Source organism: Halichoerus grypus, chromosome 7 (genome assembly GCF_964656455.1).
Source record: "Halichoerus grypus chromosome 7, mHalGry1.hap1.1, whole genome shotgun sequence".
Classification (NCBI taxonomy): Eukaryota; Metazoa; Chordata; class Mammalia; order Carnivora; family Phocidae; genus Halichoerus; species Halichoerus grypus.
In genome coordinates, this window is record NC_135718.1 from 38,913,579 (window position 1) to 38,939,941 (window position 26,363).

The following is a 26,363-nucleotide window of genomic DNA, read 5'->3' on the forward strand; positions in this document are numbered from 1 at the left end:
CAGGCATCAAACAACAGACTTTACTGCATTATGCTTGTGAACCCAAATAAGTGATAGAACTTACAGTATGTGAGGGCTCTTGTACCTGAAAAGGAGGGATGAGTGGAGATTTTTGCCACTTCACCCTTGGAGTTGAAAGGAATGACTCTAATATATTCTATCCTTGGTCACCTTGCAGTATTTTAAGTACTTCTCTCATACATCCTATGGTTATTTTAACTTTACATACCCATACTGAATACCGAAAGAGGTTTCTGACTCAACTTTCCTGTCATAAAAAACTGGCCCTTTACTGTTTTCCATGGGATGGAAAACAGTCTGTGTGCATGTGCTTGCATGCACACGTGCATGTACATATGTGTATTTTTTAAAGTACAATCATGATAACTATTTCAATGGATGTATTTTTGAGGGTAAAAATATGCTTTTAAATCCACCTAATTTTTTTCAAAGAACCACATTACTGTGTTTTCTCTCACAGAACAGATTTAGGAGATCAGTTAAAAACCAATTTTTTTCAAAATGGAAAAATATAACTAGACTAGGATAACGTAGTAATTTATAAACTTAATCCATAAATATCTTTTTTCATATTTAAATGTTCTAAATATTTTCTTAAGTTTCTAGATATTTTCTTGAATGCTGTATTTAACTTTTTCTAAATCTTTTAATCTAATAATGTGATTAAAGAACAAAAGATGGGCAAATGAATATTTATTCCAACATGAATATTATTCATCCAGAAGCCAAGTACTCACGTGACTTGCACAGACAAGTTACCATTTAATTAAAATTGTCTTGCATTGCCTCCTTTTATTTCTTCCCACTTAAACCAGCAATAAGGTGGCATGATTAACTATAAAGATTTAAGACTAAAAATGACTGGTACTAGATTTTGTACCAGAATGAGTTAAATTAGCACCCATGCTCCCTGTTTCCTCCCTAGAGCACGAGTTGGTAAACTATGGCCACAGGCCAAGTTCATTCTACCACTTACTTTTGTGTGGTCCACAAGAATGGTTTTGACACTTCTAAATAGTTGAAAAAAATCAAAATAATATTTCATAATGTTAAATTATATCCAATTCATATTTGTGTCCATAAATAAAAAGTTTGATTGAACACTGCCACCCTCACTGGATCACATGTTACAGGTGGCAGCTTCGGCACTGCAATGATAGAGCTGAGCAGCCACATTAGAATCGTATGTGGCCGTCTCACCGCTCTGCACTTCGGCTTGGCACACTACAAAGCACACTGGCACAATCATAATTCCACAGCATTTTGAGTGCCATGTGTATCATCATACCACGACACTGACACACACACACTCCTAACGTGTCAGAACAAGAAGCGTGAACTTCGAATGCCGCAGGTTTAAGGCACAGTAGAGAGTGGATTGTTTCACCGTCAATTACGTGCGATACATGGCAAAGTATTGTGTTCATTATGCAATGACGCTGTGGCTGTGCTAAAGAAAAAACACTTATTTGGACATTACCAGACTAAGAACTCATCACACTATTCCCAACTTGCAAGAAAGTGTCAGAAAAACTGCAAAAATTTAAAATGGCATCTCATCGAAGTAGAATTTCTTCACAAAAAGAAAAAACGAAAATGAAACTGCAACCAAAATAAGTTTCTGAGGGGCTAATTTACTAGCTAGTAAGAAAATCTGTTTGCCAACAGTGAATTAATTAAACTATGCTTGATCACAGCAATTGAAGAAATGTGTCCAGAGAAAATAAACTTGTTTAAATGAAGACTACCCCTTTGGCAAGAACAATTTCTTGAAGAAATGGCAACAGTGGAAGCAACAACAAGAGTCAACTAAACAATAAGGCAATGATTTGGAGTTCTGTTCCTTGGCTTTTGATGACTCAACATAAGTTATTGGTACCGTTCAGTTGTTTTTGTTTATCAAGGCATCAATACCAACTTTGAAGTTAGTGAAGAATGAAGCCCCTATGAATAGTCTGCATGAAACAACTACAGGTAAGAAGATTTTCAAGAGCTGCTAAAACACTAATTCAGTAAACTTGAAGTGAAATCTCCTACAAGTGATAGAGTAAAAATATGTGTGGAACAGAAAAAAAAATAAGTTGGACAAATTTACAAAGCTAATGGAAACCTAAGGTGTTAAAAGGCTGTGGTTACTCGCTGTATTCTTCATCAGTAGGTATTCAAGGGTAAATATTTGAATTTATCATGTCTTCTTAAATCAGTAGTGTCAACAGTAAACTTTTTTGGTTCATGGACTTAGCTGTCAGTTCAATGTCTTGACTATAATAGTTTTATTACGATTCTTTAAAGCTCAGGGCTAACATTGAATTTTTCTCAACAAGAAGAATCACCTTCACCTGAATGCCTTTGAAAATTAGTTTTTGCTGTGGACTTAATGTTTCTTACTGAATTCTACCTAAAATTATAAGGCAAAGCAGTGCTCCTATAAGAAACTTATACTGCAGTAATGTCATTGTGATGACACCAATATTACTTTGAATAACATGCAATAGCATGCTTTCAAAAGTTAAAAAGCAAGAACATTCCCACACAAATTTACAGGGGCATATTTTCTAAATTCCCAGCAGTGTTTTAATACCTTGTAGCAAGTTAAAGGAAATTTCCATATTTCAAAATCTATTTAAATGCGCAATTGAGGAGCTCCACCTATCCTGATGTGATTAATATGCAATGTAATGCCATGTTAAAGGCAAATGGCAAGAGGACACTGTAACAGAATTCTATAAATGCCTTCCAAGCAATGAATATGCTCAATTAAAATCATATGCTTATGGACTGGTATCAGTACATGGCAACATCGGTGTGAAAAAAAATTTTCAAAGATAAAATACATAAAATCTCATTACAGATCCATACTAACAGATGAACTTTTGCAACTGATTTTGCAAATTTGATAGGCAACACTAGCTTGCAACCTCAAGTAAAATATTACCCCCCCCAAAAGCATTCAATTCTCCTCTTTCATGGATCCAAATTATACACACACACACAAGTACTCAATTATTATTTTTTAAATTTTTTTAAGAGAGAGTGCGTGTAAACCTGCACCCGCGCGCATGCACACGAGAAGTGGAGAGAGGGAGAGAGAGAATCTTAAGCAGGCTCCACGCCTAGCCTGGAGCCCAACATGGGGCTCGATCTCAAAATGCTGAGATCATGACCTGAGCCCAAATCAAGAGTTGGGTGCTTAACCAACTGAGCCACCAGGTGCCCCTCAATTATTATTACTATATTTTGAATTTTGACAGTAAAAATTATGTGGGAATTCTTCTCTCTTGTTACGTAAGTACCTACACAGTACCTTTGATTTTATCTCTTGGCCTGAAAATCCTAAAATAGTTACTATTTGGCCCTTTCCAAAAAAATTTTGCTGCCCCCTATTACAGAGTAAGAAAGCCTCTCCTACAACAGTCAAGATAAATGTCATTCAAGGTATGGCCAGAAAAAGTTTTCTACTCTCCTTTCTCACCCACCCCTATCCCTTGTCCAATTCTGGTAGGTGAAAAGAAAGGAAGAGAAAAGTTAAAAAAAAAAAATTACCTTGAGAGGAACAATACAATTTTAATTGAAATCCTCGGCAACACTTGGGCTATGTCTTAAATAGAAGCTGGCTGAGGAGAAATTGAGGTAAAAGAAGAAAATGACATTTCAAGCAAAGGGTAAAAGATGTACAAAAACATGGCATAATGAAGGAGAGCTCAAAAATGGACAATGACAGGTTGTAAAGGGCCTTACAAGCAAAGCTAAGGAACTTAGATTTTCTCTAGGAAAAGGGAACCAAAAGAGGATGTTCGAAGGAAGGAAACCAAAACAACAATGAGCTAGCACATGGGGAGACTGGTATGAAAAAATTCTATTCATGGTCCAAGTAAGAGGGTCTGGATTAAGGCTGCAGCCCTGATTACTCCCTCTTCTCTACCTCTGGCCTACATGGTTGTAGTTACTATATGGTTACTACTACACTTTGTAGTAACCAGATCGTAACAAGTTAGAGTCAACAGTCAACACCCATTTGTCATAGTCAGCTCTCAAAAAATGAGTCTAATCCTTCTTCCACATAACTTGTGGTGGGCAGAATCTAAAGAAATCCCCATGATTCCCGATCCCTGGTGCTCATATCCTGTACACTCCCCTACAGTTGAGTGTAAAAATGACCTAGGACTTGTTTCTAGTCCCACAATATGGTAAAAGTGATTTTTCAGATGTAATTTAGGCCCCAAATCACTTGATTTTGAGTTAATCAAAAGGGAGCTGAGGGCAGCCTCTAGGAAAAAGCCAGGAAAAACCCAGGGTCCTCAGTCATACAACTGCCAGGAAATGAATTATGCCAACAACATGAATGAGCTTGGAAGTAGATTCTATCAAGCCTCCATATAAGAGCGCATCTTTGCCAACACCTCAACTGCAGCTTTGGGAGACCCTGAGCAGAGCACCCAGCTAAACTGTGACTAGACTCCTGAGCCACAGAAACTGTTCTCCAGACTACAAGTTATTTTTTCTACAATTTTTTCTACTAGCTTTATATATTGTGGGATTGAATTTAGTCACTTGTACCACCAAAGGACCCCCAAATAGCCAAAGCAATCTTGAGAAAGAAGAACAAAGCTGGAGGTATCACAATCTCAGATTTCAAGATATATTACAAAGCTATAATAATCAAAACAGTATGGTACCAACACAGAAATAGACACATAGATCAATGGAATAGAACAGAGCCCAGAAGTAAACCCATGCTTATATGGTCAAGTAATCTACAACAAAAGAGGCAAAAATATACAATGGGGGAAAAGACAGTCTCTTCAATAAGTGATGCTAGAAAAATTAGACAGCTACATGCAAAAAATAATTAAACTAGACCACTTTCTTATACTATACACAAAAATAAACTCAAAATGAGTTAAAGACCTAAATGTGAGACCTGAAACCATAAAACTCCTAGAAGAAAACACAGGCAGTAATTTCTTTGTTATCTCCCTTAGCAAAATTTTTCTAAATATGTCTCCTCTGGCAAGGGAAACAAAAGCAAAAATAAACTATTGGGACTATACTATTTTAAAATAAAAAGCTTTTGTACAGGGGCACCTGGGTGGCTCAGTTGGTTAAGCATCTGCCTTCGGCTCAGGTCATGATCCCAGGGTCCTGGGATCAAGCCCCACATTGGGCTCCTTGCTCCATGGGGAGCCTGCTTTTCCCTCTCCCTCTGCCTGCCTGCTGCTCCCCCTGCTTGTGCTCTCTCTCTATTTCTCTCTCTGTGTCATATAAATAAATGAAAAGTCTTAAAAAAAAAAAAGCTTTTGTACAGCAAAGGAAACTTTCGACAAAATGAAAAGGCAACCTACTGAATGGGAGAAGGTATTTGCAAATGATATAAACAATGAGGGGTTAGTATCCAAAATATATAAAGAACTTATACCATTATATAAATAACTTATACCAAAAAACCCCACAACTAATCTGATTAAATTTAGTTACCTGTAATACCTTTCCTTCCTTGGTCTGCTTGGAAAACTCCTACTCCCCTTTTAAGGTCCCTTCTTCTCAGAGTTTGTCCCTAACTCTCCACCTTTCAGGCAAAATGAAGGCCTTCTTATCTGGTTTTCCAGAGATGTTGATATCTTTTTATAACAATTGGCAAGAATATATTATAGGTACTAGTTAGAGCAGATTGCACGCTCCATATAGGGAGGGACAATCATCTTTGTAAGCCAGTACTAGTGTACAGACTGGCTAAAAAGTTCATTAAGTGTTTAGTGGCTTAAAGCGAAAGTCAATAAAGAATCAGAGTATACAGAAACTTACAGATGACCTTGTCTTATTTCCTAATTGTTCTATTGCCTAGCTAAGTACCTTTAAAGTTGTTTCCTTCTGAGTTTAGAATCAATTTAACAACTCCTCTTCCTTTTACAGAGTAGGAAAACAAGACCAGAAAGGTAAAGAGATTTATCTGCCTTTAAGCAGTAGAGTTAAATTTTGGAAAAAAAAAACAAAAAAAACAAACAGCAACTCTAGGTTCAACCCTATTATGCCAAGGTTGGACAATAGCACAATATTATAACAAGACTCTATAATCAAGTCAGCATCTTAGAGTTTCATAAAGGACAGAAATAAATCTTTTATATAAAAATCCTACTCCATAAAGAAATTTCAGTTTTATAAATTACTCTCTAAATATCAATCATATGAAGGACAATTTCAGAATTATATATCTGGGGCGGGGGAGTGGGGAGAATGCATGAAATTTAGCCAGTCTTGTGAATATAAGATTATTTTGACAACACAAAGTAAACATTAAGGTTTATGGAGTATATCATACAGTGTTCTCCTTTTCTAAGTGAGACATGCAAATGAAAACCTATTTACCTTAAAGATTCAGATAATGGTGTTAAAGTGCCATCTCCCCTATCTACTACACGAAAGAAATTCAATTGATCTCCTTCTCGGTATACCAAAAATGTAACTTGTTTGTTGCAGGAGGTCTTCTCCCAGACCTCATCTCGACTGGAATCCATGTACTCAGCCATCTCCCTAAGTGGATCTTCCATAGGAACTACAAATGGAAAAATTGATTAACAAGCTTTCAATTTATATCAAGTTTTATGCATGTTGGTACAGTGACAGGATATAATGTGCTGAATTAGAACAACATATATATGATAGTCTTTAAATAAGTTTCTGGTCTTTTTATAGTTAATACAGCATTCCCGATGTTGTACTAACATGAAAGAAATGGAATGCATTATTATGTTATTACATACAAAGACACGGCTTAACTAAATACATCAGTATTTTCCTGTGCCACTGGAGTCTGTATATTTGCTGATTCTATGACATAATTACCTATGACTGTTTTCACTTCACACATCTACTTCCTATATTTTCCAATATTGGTTACATCAATAATTTAAAAGCAATATAAATTCCACTTACTTTAGATTTAAAAAAAAAGACACATACACATAATTGGGAGACATATATTGGAAATTAGAAGCAAGGGAATCTCTTTTTTCTTTCTGGTTTTAGATCTTCTTTGATTCTGGTTTTACGTTCTTCTTAGAGCTGTTTCTTGACATCAAGTTAGGTAATTAAAAGTATACAGCAATTCAGAATACAAGGGGGCCCCTGAGTGTACTAAAACTGCCATGTGTGCAATGGTCAGTATGTTGTTTCTTGAAAGCATCCTCCCAGGATCCCAACTGTCCTGGTATGTACCCATGTGTCCAGTCAGAGCACAAGGACTGGGGCAAAGCCCCCCATCACTATAGGCTCTTCTGGCCTGGAGTGGTCCTCAGGTTTGGTATTGCAGCCATCATCTTGTCCACAGCAGCCACAGATTCTGCTCCTGCCGGGGGAAGGGCCTCAAGAGATTGCTGGCTCATAGGGCGAATGTTCTAAAAGACTCTGACCCAGACTTAAGGAATGATTACAGGAAAAAAAGTTCACTCCCAAAAACTCTCATGTCAAGCTGCAGAAACATTTGCTCTTTCCTAAAAGAGGCAACAATTTCTCAAATTTTCTTTGATACAAGTAGCTTATTTATTAACAGAATTCCAGTGCTGTGCTGACCTTTAAAAAAGTTACAGCACTAAGAAATATTAAACTGAAAGTAACAAGGTAAAAACATTAAAAATGTTCCCAAATCCTAATCCAATACCACCACCACTAAAACAGAAAAATTAGAAATATAATAATATTTAGCTTATTTTATAAAAATATTTGGATGTTTTGACCAACTCTTTCATAGGCACAAAATGTGCAAATGTTAAGAGACATGTTTAAAACAAGTTCTTACCATTTTTAAGTTAACGCTACACATTCCACATTACCTTAAAAAGAAATAAAATCTATGTTGCTGCCATTACTAAAGCTGTGTGAAAGCCTTACTAAATCAACATGGTGTGCCCTACTTGAGGAGGCATTGGGACTGAATATATATATGCAGCTATGCGGTATATGCACACACCTTTTCATAACAGAAAAACCACTTTGATTTCATCAGGTACAACACACTGTATACATACCTTAAAATAAAATTTAGTTTTAGAAAGGATGCTGTTTTGATAATGATTAATTCAAAAACAATTTTAAAAGCTAAATATTATGAACTCATGGTATTTTCTAAACCATAATTTTCAAGTAAAACTAAATAACCAAAAAATATGGTTTCTCAAATACAACATGGAAAAGTTCTAGATCTGGGTATAGTTTTTAATCTTCACAAAGTTTTCAATGATGTGTGGAGACAACAGCAAGCTTTTAACTTTAAAGAAGTTGATTCAATAAAGGCAAAATTATTAAATATATAATTAAAATATTAAAAAAGACAAGTTCTCCTTGCTGATTTTTCAATTTACAAATAAGGCATAGAAAGCTGTAGGGAAAAAAGGTATTACAAAGCTTCAGCTACCTAAGGATAGCAATGCCTTTTATTTTCATTTCTCAAAAAGTAAAAAACAAACAAACAAAAAACCCCCCCAAAAAAACAAAAAAAACTCCCATGCATATATTTTTAACTCAAAATCTATAGCACTTGGGGCACCTGGGTGGCTCAGTTGGCTGAGCGTCTGCCTTCAGCTCAGGTCATGATCGTGGGGTCCTGGGATTGAGCCCCAGGTCAGGCTCCCTGCTTAGTGGGGAAGTCTGCCTCTCCCTCGCCATCTACCTTTCCCTGCTCATGCTCTCTCTCTCTCAAATGAATAAATAAAATCTTTAAAAATTAAAAAAAAAATCTATAGCACTTACATTTCTCCTCATAAACATAAAATAATTCTGGTCCCAGTAAGAAAAGTAGATGTTCTGATAAAATAACCTGGTTTAAAGACAATACTATACACAAATAACCAACTTTCAAAATTTTGTAACAGTGGAATTTACATGTTATTAAACACTGTATAATTCTATCTTATCATAATGACTCTGTAAACACTTTAAGTTTCTTGGGATGCCTGGGTGGCTCAGTCGGTTAAAAATCTGCCTTCAGCTCAGGTCATGATTCCAGGGTCCTGGGACTGAGTCCCAGATTGGGCTCCTTGCTCAGTGGGAAGCCTGCTTCTCCCTCTCCCTTTGCCTGCCACTCCCCATGCTTGTGCTCTCTCTCTCTCCGACAAATAAATAAAATCTTAAACACTTTAGGGTTCTTACACTACCCTCAGACTTGCTACTATAAACATCACCTTATGTCACATAGGACAATTTTATAAGTCCAATTTATAGAATTTCTGATATTAGGAGTGCTAGTTAACCAATTCTAACATTACTACCTTTGCTTTTTTTCTAACCTATCCAAAACAGTTCAACAACTAAAGTAACACATCTCACAAAATCCTCCTGAAGTAGCTAGGAAAAAGATGATAATAAGCCCCATTTTTCTAACCAAAATTATGAAATACAGAGATAAAATTTGACTTGTGGAAAAAATAAACCAGCAGTGTAATCAATACTTAACCTTAGTCTTCTGGTCAGTAAAGGATCAAACAAATATGAAGCCCTTCCCCAAATGAGGCCCACAGAGCAGGACTGCTCTGAGCAGTCTAAGGATCCCTCTTCTTGGTGGAGATTCATGTGACTGACATACCTGAATCAGGAACCAATGTGAACACTCCCAGTTTTTCCCGTGCTTAGAACTCTCTTGTTAATCAAGTCTCTGCTCACATCATCTTTTTCAAGGCTCTTCCACAATCATCCTCCTAGTATCCTACTCCCACAAACACTGTCACACTCCCCTATTTCCTCCATAGCACTTGCAACTGCCTGATATGACATCAAATCTTTACATCTTTATTGTGGGCACTGTCAGTAAGCAGAAACTTTTTCTTCCATGGAACACTGTATTGAACATGTAGTGGATACCTAAAATATATTTGTTAAATGAACGAAAGACCCCTAGAGACTGCCCACATTTTGAAAAAGGAAGGGGCACAATAATATCTATGAAACCCAAATGCATCACAAACCAGGCTAACAGCCAACTTTAGAATTTTCTGTAACAATCATTACATCCAGAGTTGAAGACTCAGTGAGTCAAAAAAGCAACAAACTGGTATGAACTTAAACATAATGATAAGAACATATTTACACAATGCTATTCATTTCCTTTCCTTCTACTGGTGAGGTTTATTTTTAAATATCCCTGGATTGAATCAGGAATCAGGAAATTTTTCTGAAATATGAGTTCCTTCTGCACATATATGCTTTAAAGAACAATGCTTAGAAAAACAAATGTTGTTCTAAGACCTAATAGCAGAAAGAGAACCTGATTAAAACTTGAGACTATAAAAATACCACCTGGCTTGAAAATTATTATTGTCAAATTGCTTTAATGTACATGATTTTAATAAACGCCTACCTCTTCTAGCATTTATAGGTCCACCACGCATAGCCAATACCAACTTCAAGGTACAACCTTCTGATATGCTGTTAACAGAAAAACAAACCATCATTATCAAAGTGCATCTGGTGTTAGACATATACATAATTAAGTGCTAGTTTATCAGGCATAGTACTTACCCTCTATAATATAAAAAAGATAAAGCAATATGCATAAATATAAAATGTTAACTTAATTACTTGTACAAGTAATGAAAAAGTGAGTAGGTTCTCATAAGCTTTAAATATGACATGATACCTCAGTTTAGCCTCTTCATTTCACGTGTAAAGAAAAAGAAGCCCTAAGAAAAAAAGAAGTCTGTCCAAGACCCAAAGTGTTAGAAAACAAATCTATTTAATAAAAATAGAAAAATACCAAATCTACAAGACCTACAAGATCTCCCAAATCCCAGTGCTCTTCCAGATATTTTACATTGCCTCTGACTCTTTTGTTCTTAAGAAAAGAGTGAAGAAGTGTATGAGAGAGGAGAGAAAGAAAGATGAAAATCAAATAGTATATCTGCAATCACTGGTGCACACAGTGTCACTTAGTAATAGAAAGAGGACTTGATGAAAAATGAAAGACTTGGTGAAGAGCAAAACTCTCTTACCCAATACTGTTTTTTTGTCTTTATCAAGTGTATTTTATTTATGTTTTACTTTTTTATTGTTTTTAATTTTATTTATTTTATTTTTTTAATTTTATTATGTTATGTTACTTACCATACAATACATCATTAGTTTTTGATGTAGTGATCCACGATTCATTGTTTTTGTATAACGCCCAGTGCTCCATGCAGTACGTGCCCTCCTTAATACCCATCACCGGGCTAACGCAGCCCCCCAGCCCCCCGCCCCTCTAAACCCCTCAGTTTGTTTCTCAGAGTCCATAGTCTCTCATGGTTCATCTCTCCCTCTGATTTCCCCCCCACTTTATTTTTCCCTTCCTTCTCCTAATGTCCTCCATGCTATTCCTTATGTTCCACAAATAAGTGAAACCGTATGATAATTGAACTTCTCTGCTTGACTTATTTCACTTAGCATAATCTCCTCCAGTCCCAACCATGTTGATGTAAAAGTTGGGTATTCATCCTTTCTGATGGCTGAGTAATATTCCATTGTATATATGGACCACATCTTCTTTATCCGTTCATCTGTTGAAGGGCATCTCAGCTCTTTCCACAGTTTGGCTGTTGCGGACATTGCTGCTATGAACATTGGGGTGCATATGGCCCTTCTTTTCACTACATCTGTGTCTTTGGGGTAAATACCCAGCAGTGCAATTGCTGGGTCATAGGGTAGCTCTATTTTTAAATTTTTGAGGAACCTCCACACTGTTTTCCAAAGTGGCTGTACCAACTTGCATTCCCACCAACAGTGTAAGAGGGTTCCCCTTTCTCCACAACCTCTCCAACATTTGTTGTTTCTTGCCGTGTCAATTTTCGCCATTCTAACTGGTATAAGGTAGTATCTCAGTGTGGTTTTGATTTGAATTTCCCTGATGGCTAATGATGATGAACATTTTTTCATGTGCCTGTTAGCCATTTGTATGTCTTCTTTGGAGAAGTATCTGTTCGTGTCATCTGCCCATTTTTTGACTTGATTATTTGTTTTTTGGGTGTTGAGTTTGAGAAGTTCTTTATAGATCTTGGATACCAGCCCTTTATCTATAATGTCATTTGCATTGTTTTTAATTTTAATTCCAGTATAGTCAACAGTGTTATATTAGTTTCAGGTGTACAATATAATGATTCAACAATTCTATGCATTACTCAGTGCTCATCATGATAAGTGTCCTCTTAATCCCCTTCACCTATTTCACCCATCCCCCCACCCAGCTCCTCTCTGGTAACCATCAATTTATTCTCTATAATTAAGAGTCTGTTTCTTGGTTTCTCTCCTTTTTTTTCCTTTGTTCAGTTGTTTTGTTTTTAAATTCTACATATGAGTGAAATTATATGGTATTTGTCTTGCTCTGACTTATTTCACTTAGCATTATACACTCTAGCTCCATCCATGTCATTGCAAATGGCAAGATTTCATTCTTTTTACGGCTGAAAAATATTCCATTGTATATATACACCACATCTTCTTTATCCATTCATCTACCAATGGACCTTTGGGGTGCTTCCATAATTTGGCTATTGTAGATAATGCCGCTATAAATATAGGGGTGCATGTATCCCTTTGAATTAGTGTTTTTGTATTTCTTAGATAAATACCCAATAGTGCAATTATTGGATTGTAGGGTAGTTCTATTTTTAATTTTTTGAGGACCCTCTATACTGTCTTCCACAGTGGCTGCACCAATCTGCATTCCCACCAACAGTCAGGATTCCTTTTTTTCCCACATCCTTACCAACACCCATTGTTTCTTGTGTTGTTAATTTTAGCCATTCTAACAGGTATGAGGTGACATCTCCCTGTAGTTTTGATTTGCATTTCCCTAATGATGAGTGATACTGAGCATCTTTTCATGTCTGTTGACCATCTGGATGTCTTCTTTGGAGAAATATCTGTTCTTTAATTGGATCATTTGATTTTGGGGTGTTGAGTTGTATGTTTTTTATATATTTTGGATACTAACCCTTTATTGGATATGTCATTTACAAACATCTCCCATTCAGTAATTTGCTTTTAGTTTCATTGATTATTTCCTTCACTGTGCAGAAGCTTTTTATTTTGATGTAGTCCCAATAGTTTATTTTTGCTTTTATTTCCCTTGCCTCAGGAGACATACCTTAGAAAAATGTTGCTACAGCTACTGTCAGAAAAATTACTGCCTGTGCTCTTTTCTAGGATTTTTATTCTTACCCAATATTCTTGTAAAAATGAAAAAAAAAAGGAAAGTAGTCAAGTGGGAACGGGTCAATATTAAAAGAAAAGAGCACAAGGCAAGTTCAAAAGAGGGGGATCTAAAAAGGCAGGGGATACATAACTTGGTGTGAATAATGAAAAGATAAAACAAATAATCAAAGGATAAGGATCAGGCAGTTTGGAGTACGGAGCCAAGATATCGTAAGGTTCAGGATTTACGCTTAAATCTAGGGGTCACAACTATTCAGAAGAGACATGATACAAGGATTCAGAAGGAAAACACTGATATATGGAGTTGTAATACTGAGCATCTATAAAACAGCTAATATGTAATTACACTCACTTGTAATCATTCAAGCAATAATCATCTTCAAGTTCCATGTTATTCCAAATTAAGTGCTGCTGACAAATGGGAATACCTTAGGGGAAGGTTATAAAAAAAAATGGTTACTAATTCAATAGAATCTTCAAAAGATTATGATACAAAGCTCTTTTATTAAAGAACTACTACTAATAATAAATTAAACACACTTCTAAATTGAATGCTAGGTATTTAGCTAAAATTGACAGAATCTTAGGTAAAGGTATGGTTAAAGTAGATGGAATCCAGGGCGCCTGGGTAGCTCAGTCGTTAAGTGCCTGCCTTCGGCTTGGGTCATGATTCCAGGGTCCTGGGATTGAGCCCCTCATCGGGCTCTCTGCTCAGCGGGAAGCCTGCTTCTCCCTCTCCCACTCCCTCTGCTTGTGTTCCCTCTCTTGCTGTGCCTCTGTCAAATAAATAAATAAAATCTTTAAAAAAAAAAAAAAAGGAGATGGAATCAAATCCACTCGCTTTAGAACAGTGTTTTAGTAGCTCTCTATTCTTGAAGCAAAGTATAACATTAGGGAGCCCTTTAAAAGTATGAAATCAGCCCAGAAGAATTTAAGATTTAAGGCCTAGAAGACTGTTCTCAATGCTACAAAGTACAGTCTTCATTCAGTTATATGTAGTTTGTTAAAAGTATATTGTGAGCAGGGGTGGAAGGGTGAAATGGGTGAAGGTGGTTAAAATGTTCAAAACTCTCAGCTATAAAATAATTAGGTCATAAAGTATATAAAATAAAGTAGAACATGGGGACTAGAGTTAATAATATTGTATACCTGAAAGGTGCTATGAGACTAGATCTTAAAAAGTTTTATCACAAGAAAAAAATTTTGTAACATGTATGGTGATGGATGTTAACAAGACTCATTATGGTGATCACTTCTCAATAGATACAAATATTGAATCATTATGTTGTACATCCAAAACGAATATGTCAATTATATCTAAGTCTAAAAATATAGAACATTTAATTTAGTTTACTGTCCTTTTGGGGGGGGTGTATTCCTAAAATGTGTTCCCAGAGTAACATTATTTAGTGATTAACATGGCATCTTTCATAACGCTTCTGAATGGAAGTCATTAATCTTGAAAAGGGGCAGAAAATATAATTTCCAATATAAACATTAATGTACTAGAAAATTCCTTCCACCTCAGTACTTGTATGTGATTGTATATTAACATGTTCTTTTGTAGAGTCTGAACATTAATTACAGAATAATTCAATATTTGAAAAAGTATGTTGTGGATAATTTTCAATGCTGAAAATTATAGTCTACAAGACAATTTATTTACATTTCTGTGATGTTAAAGAAATATTAAGGAAGATTCCATACTTTAGCATAATTAACCTTTTTGTTTGTTTTTTGCAAAGTACACATTAGAATTCCCAAAGAATATTTGGACTAAACTAGTCAGAGAGTGAGTATTATCTACTCAATAGAACATTTAATGGATACTGATATTGATGAAAATCTTTTTTGAATTATCTCATATACTGCCTTCCCAAATTACTTTTTCTTATGATACTAAAATTTGACTAGAATAATAACAGTGGTGGGGCCCCTGGGTGGCTCAGCTGGTTAAGCATCCGCCTCTTGGATTTTGGCTCAGGTCATGATCTCAGGGTCCTGAGATCAAGCCCTGCATCTGGCTCTGTGCTCAGTGTGGAGTCTGCTTGTCTCTCTCCCTCTGCTCTTCCCACTACTTGTGCTCTCTCTCAAATAAATAAATAAAATCTTTAAAAAATGAAAATAAGAATTCTTAATCTCAGGAAACAAACTGAGGGTTGCTGGAGTGGTGGGGGGGAGGGATGGGGTGGCTGGGTGATAGACATGGGGGAGGGTATGTGCTATGGTGAGTGCTGTGAATTGTGTAAGACTGTTGAATCACAGACCTGTACCTCTGAAACAAATAATACATTATATATTAAAAAAAAAAAAAAGATAGTAGGAAGGGAAAAATGAAGGGGGGGGGACATCGGAGGGGGAGACGAACCATGAGAGACTATGGACTCTGAGAAACAAACTGAGGGTTCTAGAGGGGAGGGGGATGGGGGCATGGGTTAGCCTGGTGATAGGTATTAAAGAGGGCACGTATTGAATGGAGCACTGGGTGTTATACACAAACAATGAATCATGGAACACTACATCAAAAACTAATGATGTAATGTATGGTGATTAACATAACATAATAAAATAAAATTTAAAAAATAAATAAATAAAATAAAATAAAAATAACAACAGTGGTATGTATGCTAGTGTTCATTACTATAAGCCAAGCACAGTTAAAAGTGCTTGACTTCTATTACCATAATTTCACTGCAACCACAATCTTGTGAAGTGGGCATCAATATTATGCTCACATCACAGGTTACAAAACTGAAGTACTAAGGGGCGCCTGGGTGGCTCAGTTGATTAAGCGATTTCGGCTCAGGTCATGCTCTCGGGGTTGTAAGATCAAGCCCTGTATCAGGCTCCATGCTGAGCATGGAGTCTACTTGAGATTCTCTGTGTCTCCCTCTGCCCCTCTTCCCTCCCCCCTTTAAAAAAAGAAATGAATAAATAAAACTGAATACTGAGAGACTGACACACAGAATAGGTGGATTTGAGACGTGAAGCCCCCAAAGGCCAACTCCAGAAACTGTACTCTTAACCTTTATGCTAATCAACTTTTGAAAATCAGCCTTCATAAAGCAAAAGTGGCTGTCTGGTGATGTTTCAGTAGTATTGCCTATTAGAAGACCTGGATATCTACTAAACATTCACTAAATGTTCCAAAAGATCATCACGGAATATAGCCCACGGGGGTTCAGATGGTGGATATAAATATATCTCTCAGATGAAATAGTTTATTTTGCTTCCAGCTAAAAAAAAAGTCAGTTAAGGAAAAGGCTTTTAAACTAGAAATTATTTCACATTAAAAGTATTTTAATGTTTTTAGCAAATTGGAAATGTGCCTAGGTCAACTTTTCCAACAAAATCATAGGATTTCGCCAGCATAATTAGGTAAAGCAATTTGGACAGGTCCTACTCTGTTTATATTCAACCAACATCATATGGTATTATTTTCTAATGGAAACTTTAGAACTGGATTGAAGACATAGTAATAACACTGCTTAGACACACACAACTCCTGTAAACACTTTAAATGAACTGAGCCATCATTTAACAGGCTAAAAAAATATAGGGATGGCAGGCAGGCAAGACAGAGTGAAAGAAGCATCCAAGATTGAGCTGTGGTTCTGACGGCTACTTGAGTTGCTGAGTGACTTTGAGAAGATTATAAACCTCTGTGAACTTCAGCGATCTCTTTCACATTAAAAAACACTAGGGTTCTTTCTACCATACACACTTTTAAATCTCAAATACACAGAGCTAACCAACTTGGCTTTAAGACAGCATTGCCAAAGATTAGTTGACCATAGAGCTGAGGGTCCATTTCTGGGCTCTCTATTCTGTTCCATTGATCTATGTGTCTATTTTTGTGCCTGTACCATACTGTCTATGGTCAACTAATCTCCAACAAAGCAGGAAAGAATGTCCAATGGAAAAAAGACAGTCTCTTCAAGATGGTGTTGGGAAAATTGGACAGCCACATGCAGAAGAATGAAACCGGACCATTTCCTTACACCACACACAAAAATAGACTCAAAATGGTTGAAAGACCTAATTGTGAGACAGGAGTCCATCAAAATCCTAAAGGAGAACACTGGCAGCAACCTCTTCGACCTCAGCCGCAGCAACTTCTTCCTAGAAACATCGCCAAAGGCAAGGGAAGCAAGGGCAAAAATGAACTATTGGGACTTCATCAAGATAAAAAAGCTTTTGCACAGCAAAAGAAACAGTCAATAAAACCAAAAGACAACCGACAGAATGGGAGAAGATATTTGCCAATGACATATCAGATAAAGGGCTAGTATCCAAAATCTATAAAGAACTTATCAAACTCAACACCCAAAGAACAAATGATCCAATCAAGAAATGGGCAGAAGACATGAACAGACATTTCTGCAAAGAAGACATCCAAACGGCCAACAGACACATGAAGAAGTGCTCAACATCACTCGGCACCAGGGAAATCCAAATCAAAACCTCAATGAGATAATACCTCACACCAGTCAGAATGGCTAAAATTAACAAGTCAGGAAACGACAGATGTTGGCGGGGATGCAGGGAAAGGAGAACCCTCCTACACTGTTGCTGGGAATGCAAGCTGGTGCAGCCACTCTGGAAAACAGTATGGAGGTTCCTCAAAAAGTTGAAAATAGAGCTACCCTATGACCCAGCAATTGCACTACTGGGTATTTACCCCAAAGATACAAATGTAGGGATCTGAAGGGGTACGTGCACCCCGATATTTATAGCAGCAATGTCCACAATAGCCAAACTATGGAAAGAGCCAAGATGTCCATCAACAGATGAATGGATAAAGAAGATGTGGTGTGTATATATACACACCCACACCCACACACACACACACACACACACACACACACACACACACACACCATGGAATATTATGCAGCCATCAAAAGGAATGAAATCTTGCCATTTGCAACGACATGGATGGAACTGGAGGGTGTTATGTTAAGCAAAATAAGTCAATCAGAGAAAGACATGTATCATATGATCTCACTGATATGAGGAATTCTTAATCTCAGGAAACAAACTGAGGGTTGCTAGAGTGGTGGGGGCTGGGAGGGATGAGGTGGCGGGGTGATGGACATTGGGGAGCGTATGTGCTATGGTGAGCACTGTGAATTGTGTAAGACTGTTGAATCACAGACCTGTACCTCTGAAACAAATAATACATTATATATTAAAAAAAAAAAAAAAACGAAGAAGATAGGAGGAAGGGAAAAATGAAGGGGAGGGACATCGGAGGGGGAGACGAACCATGAGAGACTATGGACTCTGAGAAACAAACTGAGGGTTCTAGAGGGGAGGGGGTGGGGGTTGGGTTAGCCTGGTGATGGGTATTAAAGAGGGCACGTATTGAATAGAGCACTGGGTGTTATACGCAAACAATGAATCACGGAACACTACATCAAAAACTAATGATGTAATGTATGGTGATTAACATAATAAAATAAAATAAAGACAGCATTGCCAGATTTAGCAAATAAAAACCTGGCAACCCTATTTAAGGGTGGCCCTTTGCCTTTAAACCTCAACTCATTCCTTGTACTACTAAATCCAGAAAAATTAATTCCTATAAAACAAACATGTCTTCCTCAAAAAATAGATTACATATATAAAAATTTTCTATTTAGTGTTCTAAAATGTCTTACAGATTAAATTACTTTATTATAAAAATAATAGTCATTTGTGAAAAGTAGACAACACAGAAACATAGAAAAGAAAATAAAAACTACATATAATCCTAAACCCAGATGAATCTATACTTAACATTTTGGGTATATTTCCTTTTAAAATTTTTTTTAATAGAAATGGGAACAAATTTTGTGAGTTGTACTATAAACTGCCTTTTTCACTTAATATAATATGTACATTTTTCACATCAGTAAATAAAATATACATTGTGTTTAATGACTGGATGGCACTCCAATATGTTTGTCATAACTTATTTACCCAGTCCCCTAATAAGTGATATATTCACCTATCCAATTTTTCACTATTATAAATGAACCTGTGATAAGTGATATATGAGTACGAGTTTATTTGCAAATACGTGTGTATTTTTTTTAAGTAGGCTCTATGCCCAGTACAGGGCTTGAACTCACAACCCTGAGATCAAGACCTGAGATCAAGAGTTGGACACTCCACCGACTGAGCTACCCAGGCACGTGTGTGTTTGTGTGTGTGTGTGTGTGTGTGTGTGTGTATTAATCTGCTCAGGCTGCCCTAACAAAATACCACAGACTGAGAGGCTTAAACAACAGAATTTTACTTCTCACAGCTATGGAAGCTGGGAAGTACAAGATCAAGTTTCTGGCAAAATAGGTTTCATTCTAAGGCCTTTTTTTTTGGCTTCCTATGTGCTTCTTTGTGAGTGTGCACAGAGATAAAGAGAGCTCTCTGGTGTCTCTTCTTATAAGGGCACTAATCCCATCACAGGGTACCCTCATGACCTCATCTAACCCTAATAATGAGTTAAACATATTTCTTCAGGCATTTTTTTAAAGAATCTGCATGCAGATATGATGTGTCAGAGAGCATATTCATATCTGCATTTAGGAAATTAACCAGAATCAAGAGAACTTATGGATAATTAAAAGACAATGGTGAACCCTAGCTCCCATCTCCCAGTATTTCCTCCCAAAACAATACAGAACAACATGTAAGGTAATGAATCTACACAGAAACCATTCCCTTCACCCTCCTATCTTGAAGACAGAAAATGTCCAAACTTCAGAGTAAATGGGAACAAAAGGGGGTTAATCACACAATCCTAATGAGCAAAGTGTCATGCTCCTACCTCTCAGGGTTGACAGAAAAATTCCAGAGAAGACAGAGATGGAAACCAGTGACAGTATATAAGCCAAATATAAAACCATCAAGAGGAAGAAGAAACCATTCTAAGACTGAAAAGTCTACAAAAAGAACTTGGCATATCAGAGCACTGGGTACAAGGAAGGGACTTTGAAGGAAACTATTTGAAGGATCTTCTGTGAGAGGCAAAAAAAAAAAACAAAAGAGGAAGACTGTCTTTTAGTAATTCAGTGATCAGGGACCAATGTGGGGTGGAGAGCAAGTGATGAAAACTGAACAGTCTTGCAAGATAAAAGAGAACCACAAAACTGGAAGGCTCATAACTCCCTCCAACTTGCATCACCTTAGAACAAAGATAAAACATCTACTAAAATATCTGCACACTGCTGTACTGACAGAAAAGAGCACCATTAAACAGTATCTATGAAACACTCCATACCACAAAAGCCAAGAAGAGAAAAATTAACAAATCCATACAGAGTTAACGATAATAATAATTAAAAATTATATAAAGAATTAAACATTTTGGGGCGCCTGGGTGGCTCAGTCATTAAGCGTCTGCCTTCGGCTCAGGTCATGATCCCAGGGTCCTGGGATCGAGTCCCGCATCGGGCTCCTTGCTCAGCGGGGAGCCTGCTTCTCCCTCTGCCTGCCACTCCCCCTGCTTGTGCTCTCTCTGACAAATAAATAAAATCTTTAAAAAAAAAAACAAGTAATATTGTATAGAGAAACAGTGCCTGAAATATATTAAACATTGTGTAACTGCTTGTTGAAAAAAAAAAAGTAGATTGGAACAGAAAAAGAAGGTTGTATTTAAATAGAACAATTCAACACTATAAAGATGTCAGTTCTACCTAAATTAACTTATAAATTTAATGCAATCACTCTAAACTACCAATCTCCTTAAGAGTAAGACAAGGCAACACTAAAGCTAAAGGAAAAACAAACATGCAGTAGCCAGAAAAAAAATACCAAAAATGAAAATCAATGAGTACTAGCTCTACCCGACATGAAAAGATACTATAAAGCCTCTATAATTAAAAGTGTGATACTGACAGAAAGCCCAGAAACAGACCCAACTACAGATGATAAAGGTGATATCTCAAATCACTGAGCCAAAAATAGACTTTTAAAATAAATGCTGCTGGAATAACTGTGTAGTCATTTGGGAAAAGAAAATTAAGATTCATACCTAATGCTATATATAAGAATAAACAACAACAAAAAGAAACTCCAAATGGACCAAAGATCTAAGTGTAAAAAATGAAACTATATAAATACAAAAAGAAAACATGGATGAATTGCTCTTTAACTGTGGTGCAAAGAAAGGTTTATCCTAATTATGACTCAAAATGCAGAGACAGTAAAAGATTGATAAATTTGCTTAAACTTTTTTTTTTCCACATGCAAAAAAATTTTTAATTGCCTCAGAAAGAAAACACTATAAAAAAAGTTAGAGGTGCCCAGTGGCTCAGTCAGCTAAGCGTCCAACTCTTGGTTTCAGCTCAGGTCATGATCTCATGGGTCGTAAGACTGAGCCCTATGTCTGACTCTGCCCTCAGTGGGGAGTCTGCTTGAAGATTCTCACTCTATGCCCCTCCCCCCCACTCACGCTCTCTCTTTCTCTCTCAAATAAATAAATCTTTCTAAAAAGTCAAAAAACACTGAGAAATTAGGAGAAAATATGTGTAACATATACCAGAGACATAAAACTAATATCCCTAATATATAATGAACTTTTAAAAATTGTGGGACAGCGATCAAAACCCAATAGAAAAATAGGCAAAAGACATGAACAAGGGTAATTTACCATAAAAGATGTAAAAACAGCCCTTAAACACATAAATAAAATGTTCCAAGTCACTCATAATTAGAGAAGAACAAATTAAAAGAACACATTTAATTGGCAAAAATTTTAAAGTATGACAACATTTTCTGTTGACAAGGCTTGGGTAAACAGGCATTTTTATATGTTGCTGTGGGAATACAAACTGGTACAACCATTCTGGAAAGGAATTTGACAATACCTAACTAAACTACATATTCACTTACTAAAAAGTGACCTAGCAATCACAATTTCAGTAATCTACCCTGAAGATATACTTAGAACATACAAAAATATATATGCACAAGGTTATCCATTGTAGAGCCACTAAAAATAGCAAATTACTGGAAACAACTTAGATGCCATACAGAGAAAAGTGGTTGAATAAACTATCATATATTCACACAATGGAGCACTTTACAGGTGTAAAGAAAAAAATACTATAAAGAAAAGTGAATGAGAAACACCTTTATGAACTGATTTGGAGTGATATCCAGTGTATATTATTAAGTATAAAAAGCAAAATACAAAAGACTGTCTAGAGTATGTTACCATTCATGTTAGAAAGAAGAAAATATATGAAAATACACGTTTTAAAATAAAAACATAGAGGATAAATCAGAAACTAATAAGATTGGTTATCCAGCGGATGGGTGGGATAGGGTGGAAAGAATATGCAAAAGGAAACAAGTAGTCAGGATGGAGGGCAGCAACACTTCTAAAATTTTTGTATAGCTCTGACTCTTAGAACCATGTTGATGATTCACATCAATTCACCCCCCTCCCAAATTCATAATTAAAATCATTCAGGATGTGCAAAAAGATCAAAATAAAACATAAAGAATAATAAATGAATATAACTATTACAAATGAAGGTGTGGGAAGGAAAAAACTAAGCTCAGTAACTTTAGAAAACAGTATTTTGATCGTATATTATAGGCTAAGGACAAAAAAGAACTGCATACAAATTTACACTCTAGTTAGTAAGTTTGTTTCTCACAGAAATGTGGGTTAGTGATTTTAAACTAATCTGTATAAATAGCAAGTTTTAACAAATAAGTAGATACATCATGAATAATATAAACCAAGTTTCTTACTGTGACAGAAAGAAATTACAAATGGAAAAGGAATCAGCTAGAATAAACCCTGTGGTGATAAACTGGAGATGTCTGTATGAATTCACAGTTTTTAACATGTAAGTTTGGATAGACACAGAAGTGTGTGTATATATGTGTAGTAAATATACATATTTTTCTATCTGTCTATTATGACGGCCTAAAAGCAGTGACATGCCAATAGTAATGAGCACACTTAGTGCTTGAATCTTGGTTTCTAAATACAATTCATATGAAAGTAACCATGGAGAAATGGCTAATGTCAAGGATTGAGGCAGGGAAAATATGAGATGAACCTGGAATATCTCGTGGTGCCAGGCAAGGCAAGGATATGCCTAAAAAATGACGGCGACACTTCAAAAGGGCATTAAAAACTAATTTGGAGATACTCCCAACAGTCAAATTTGGAACAATTTCAGCAACAAGATTAACAACAGTAATAGGTTATAACCCCTAGAATAAAATAAATATCCATGAGTCCATGCTGATATAGCTAAATAATTGGATAAACAGGTAACATTTCCTTATGGTAGAATGCCAATAAATGCAGATGGAATAAGGGAAACAAAAATCCTCATTAGGTAAATCCTACAGTAACAAGTCAGACTTATGGTTTCTGGTCCAGCATGTTTATAAATATCTATGCACCTAAACATATAAAACAAATATTAACAGACCAAAAGGGAGAAACAGACAGCAATACAATAATAGTAGGGTACTTCAATATCCCACTTTCACCAGTAGATCATCCAGACAGAAAATCTATACGGAAACATTGGATTTAAATGACCTGTTACACCAGCTGTTGTTTTTTTTTTTAAATTCAATTAGCCGAAGTATAGTACACATCATTAGTTTTTGATATAATGTTCAATGATTCATTAGTTGATTTTAACAAACATTTACAGAACATCACATCCAAAAATAGCAGGATACACACTCTTCTCAAGCACAAATAAACATACTCCAGGATAGATCATATGTCAGGTCACAAAATAAGTCTTAATAAACTTAAGAAGACTGAAATCATATCAAGTCTCTTTTCCAACTATAATGTTATAAAACAAGGAATCAATTACAACAAGAAAACTACAAAATTCACAAATATGTGAAAATTAAACAACATGCTACTGAATAAATAATGGGTCAAAGAACAAATCAAGAAAGGAAATAAAAAATACCTGAAGACAAATTAAAATGGAAATACAACATACCGAAACTTAGGAGATGCAGCAAAAGTAGTTCTAAGAGAGGCATTCATAACAATAAACAATTCAATTAAGACACAAGAAAGATTTCAAACAACCCAACTTTACACCTCAAGGAACAAGAAAAAAAAAAAAAGGAAAGAACAAACAAAACCTAAAGTTAGTAGAAGGAACAAAATAACAAAGATCCAGAGCAGAAATAAATGAAATAAAGATTAAAAAGGAATAGAAAAGATCAAAGAAACTAAGAGCTAATTTCTTTGAAAAGATAAAACATACAAATCTTTAGCCAGACTCACCAAGAAGAGAGGGGACTCAAATAAATAAAATCAGAAATCAAAAAGGAGAAGTTGGAATTGATAAGACAGAAATACAAAAGATTAGAGACTATTATGAACAATTACAAGCCAACAAATTGGACAACCTAGAAATAATAGATAAATCTCTAGACACACACAACCTACCAAAACTGAATCATGAAGAAAGAAAAACTCGAACATACCAGTTCTAGTAAGGAGAATAAATGAGCAATCAAAAATCTACCAACAAACAAAAGCCCAGGATCAGATGGCTTCACTTGTGAATTCTATGAAACATTTAAAGAACAGTGAATACTAATCCTTCTCAAACTCTTCCAAAATAGAAGAGGGAAAATTTCCAAAACTCATTTTACAAGTCTACCATTACTCTAACACCAAAACCAGACAAGGATACTATAAGAAAAGAAAATTACAGGACAATATTCCTGATAAACAGAGATGCAAAAATCCTCATAAAATATTAGCAAACCACATTCAACAATATATTGAAAGGATCATACACCATGATTTATTCCAGAAATGCAGGGATGGTTCAACACCCATAAATCAATGTGAACACCCCATTAAGAAATGAAGGATAAAAACATGATCATTTCAATAGATGCAGAGAACGCATTTAACAAAATTCAACACCCATTCATCGTACAAATTGTCCACAAACTGGATGTAGAGAAAATGTACCTCAACATAATAAAGGTCATATATGACAAGCTCACAATGACCACCATACCAAATGGTGAAAAATGGAAAGATTTTCCTCTAAGGTCAGTAACAAGACAAAGATGCCCACTCTTGCCACTTTATTCAACATAGTACTGAAAAGTCCTAGTGAAAGTAATTAGGGAAGAAAAAGCAAAGGTATCCAATTCAGAATGAAACAAGTATAACTGTCCCTATTTGCAGATGACATATTATATATTAAAAAACTCTAAAGATTCCACCAAAAAAACCTGTTAGAACTAATAAATTCAGGAAAGTTGCAGGATACAAAATCAATAGACAAATAACAGTTATGTTTCCATACACTAATAATGAACTATCAGAAAGAGAAATTTTAAAAACCCAATTTACAGGGGCACCTGGGTGGCTCAGTCGGTTAAGTGTCTGCCTTCGGCTCAGGTCATGATCTCAGAGTCCTGGGATTGAGCCCTCCATCAGGCTCTCTGCTCTGCAGGGAGTCTGCTTCTCCCTCTCACTCTTCCTCTGTGCTCTCTCTCTCTCTCTCTCAAATAAATAAAATCTTTTTAAAAATTAAAAAAAATAAAAACCCAATTTACAATTGCATCAAAAGAATGAAATATCTAAGGTTGCCTGGGTGGCTCAGTCGATTAAGCATCTGCCTTTGGCTCATGTCATGATCCCAGGGTCCTGGGATTGAGCCCCGCATTGGGCTCCTTGCTCCGCAGGGAGCCTGCTTCTCCCTCTCCCTCTGCCTGCAGCTCCCCCTGCTTGTGCACACACACTCTCTCTGTCAAATAAACAAATAAAATCTTAAAAAAAAAAAAAAAGAATGAATGAAATATCTAAAAATAAATTTAACCTTGAAGGTTAAAGACTGTATACTGGAGTCCCTGGCTGGCTCAGTCAGTAGAGCATGTGATCTCAGGGTTGTGAGTTTGAACCCCACATTGGGTATAGAGATTACTTAAGAATAAAATCTTAAAAAAAAAAAAAAGACCTGTACACTGAAAATGATAAGACACTGATGAAATAAAATGGAAAAGAAACAAATAAATGGAAAGATATCCTGCACACATGGATTTGAAAAATTGTTAAAAAGTCCACTGGGTGTTATATGCAACTAATGAATCGTTAAACACTACAACAAAAACTTCTGATGGACTATATGCTGGCTAACATTAAAAAAAAGTTCATA

The 26,363-nt window shown here is 36.0% G+C and overlaps 1 protein-coding gene across 6 annotated transcripts in view; it reads right to left on the reverse strand.

Moving 5' to 3' along the window:
* Nucleotides 1-26,363, reverse strand: part of ZFAND4 (zinc finger AN1-type containing 4) — an 83,714-nt gene that overhangs the window by 30,515 nt on the left and 26,836 nt on the right. For 4 of the 6 annotated variants that reach the window (XM_036119929.2, XM_078077440.1, XM_078077442.1 and 1 more), the window contains exons 3-5: nt 13,547-13,622; nt 10,367-10,434; nt 6,385-6,571 (exon numbers count right to left, since the gene is read on the reverse strand). In XM_036119929.2, the coding sequence (XP_035975822.1) occupies nt 6,385-6,571; nt 10,367-10,434; nt 13,547-13,622 (331 nt within the window). The remainder of the gene's footprint in view (nt 1-6,384; nt 6,572-10,366; nt 10,435-13,546; nt 13,623-26,363) is intronic. The other 2 variants (XM_078077443.1, XM_036119931.2) reach the window with 1 other exon arrangement.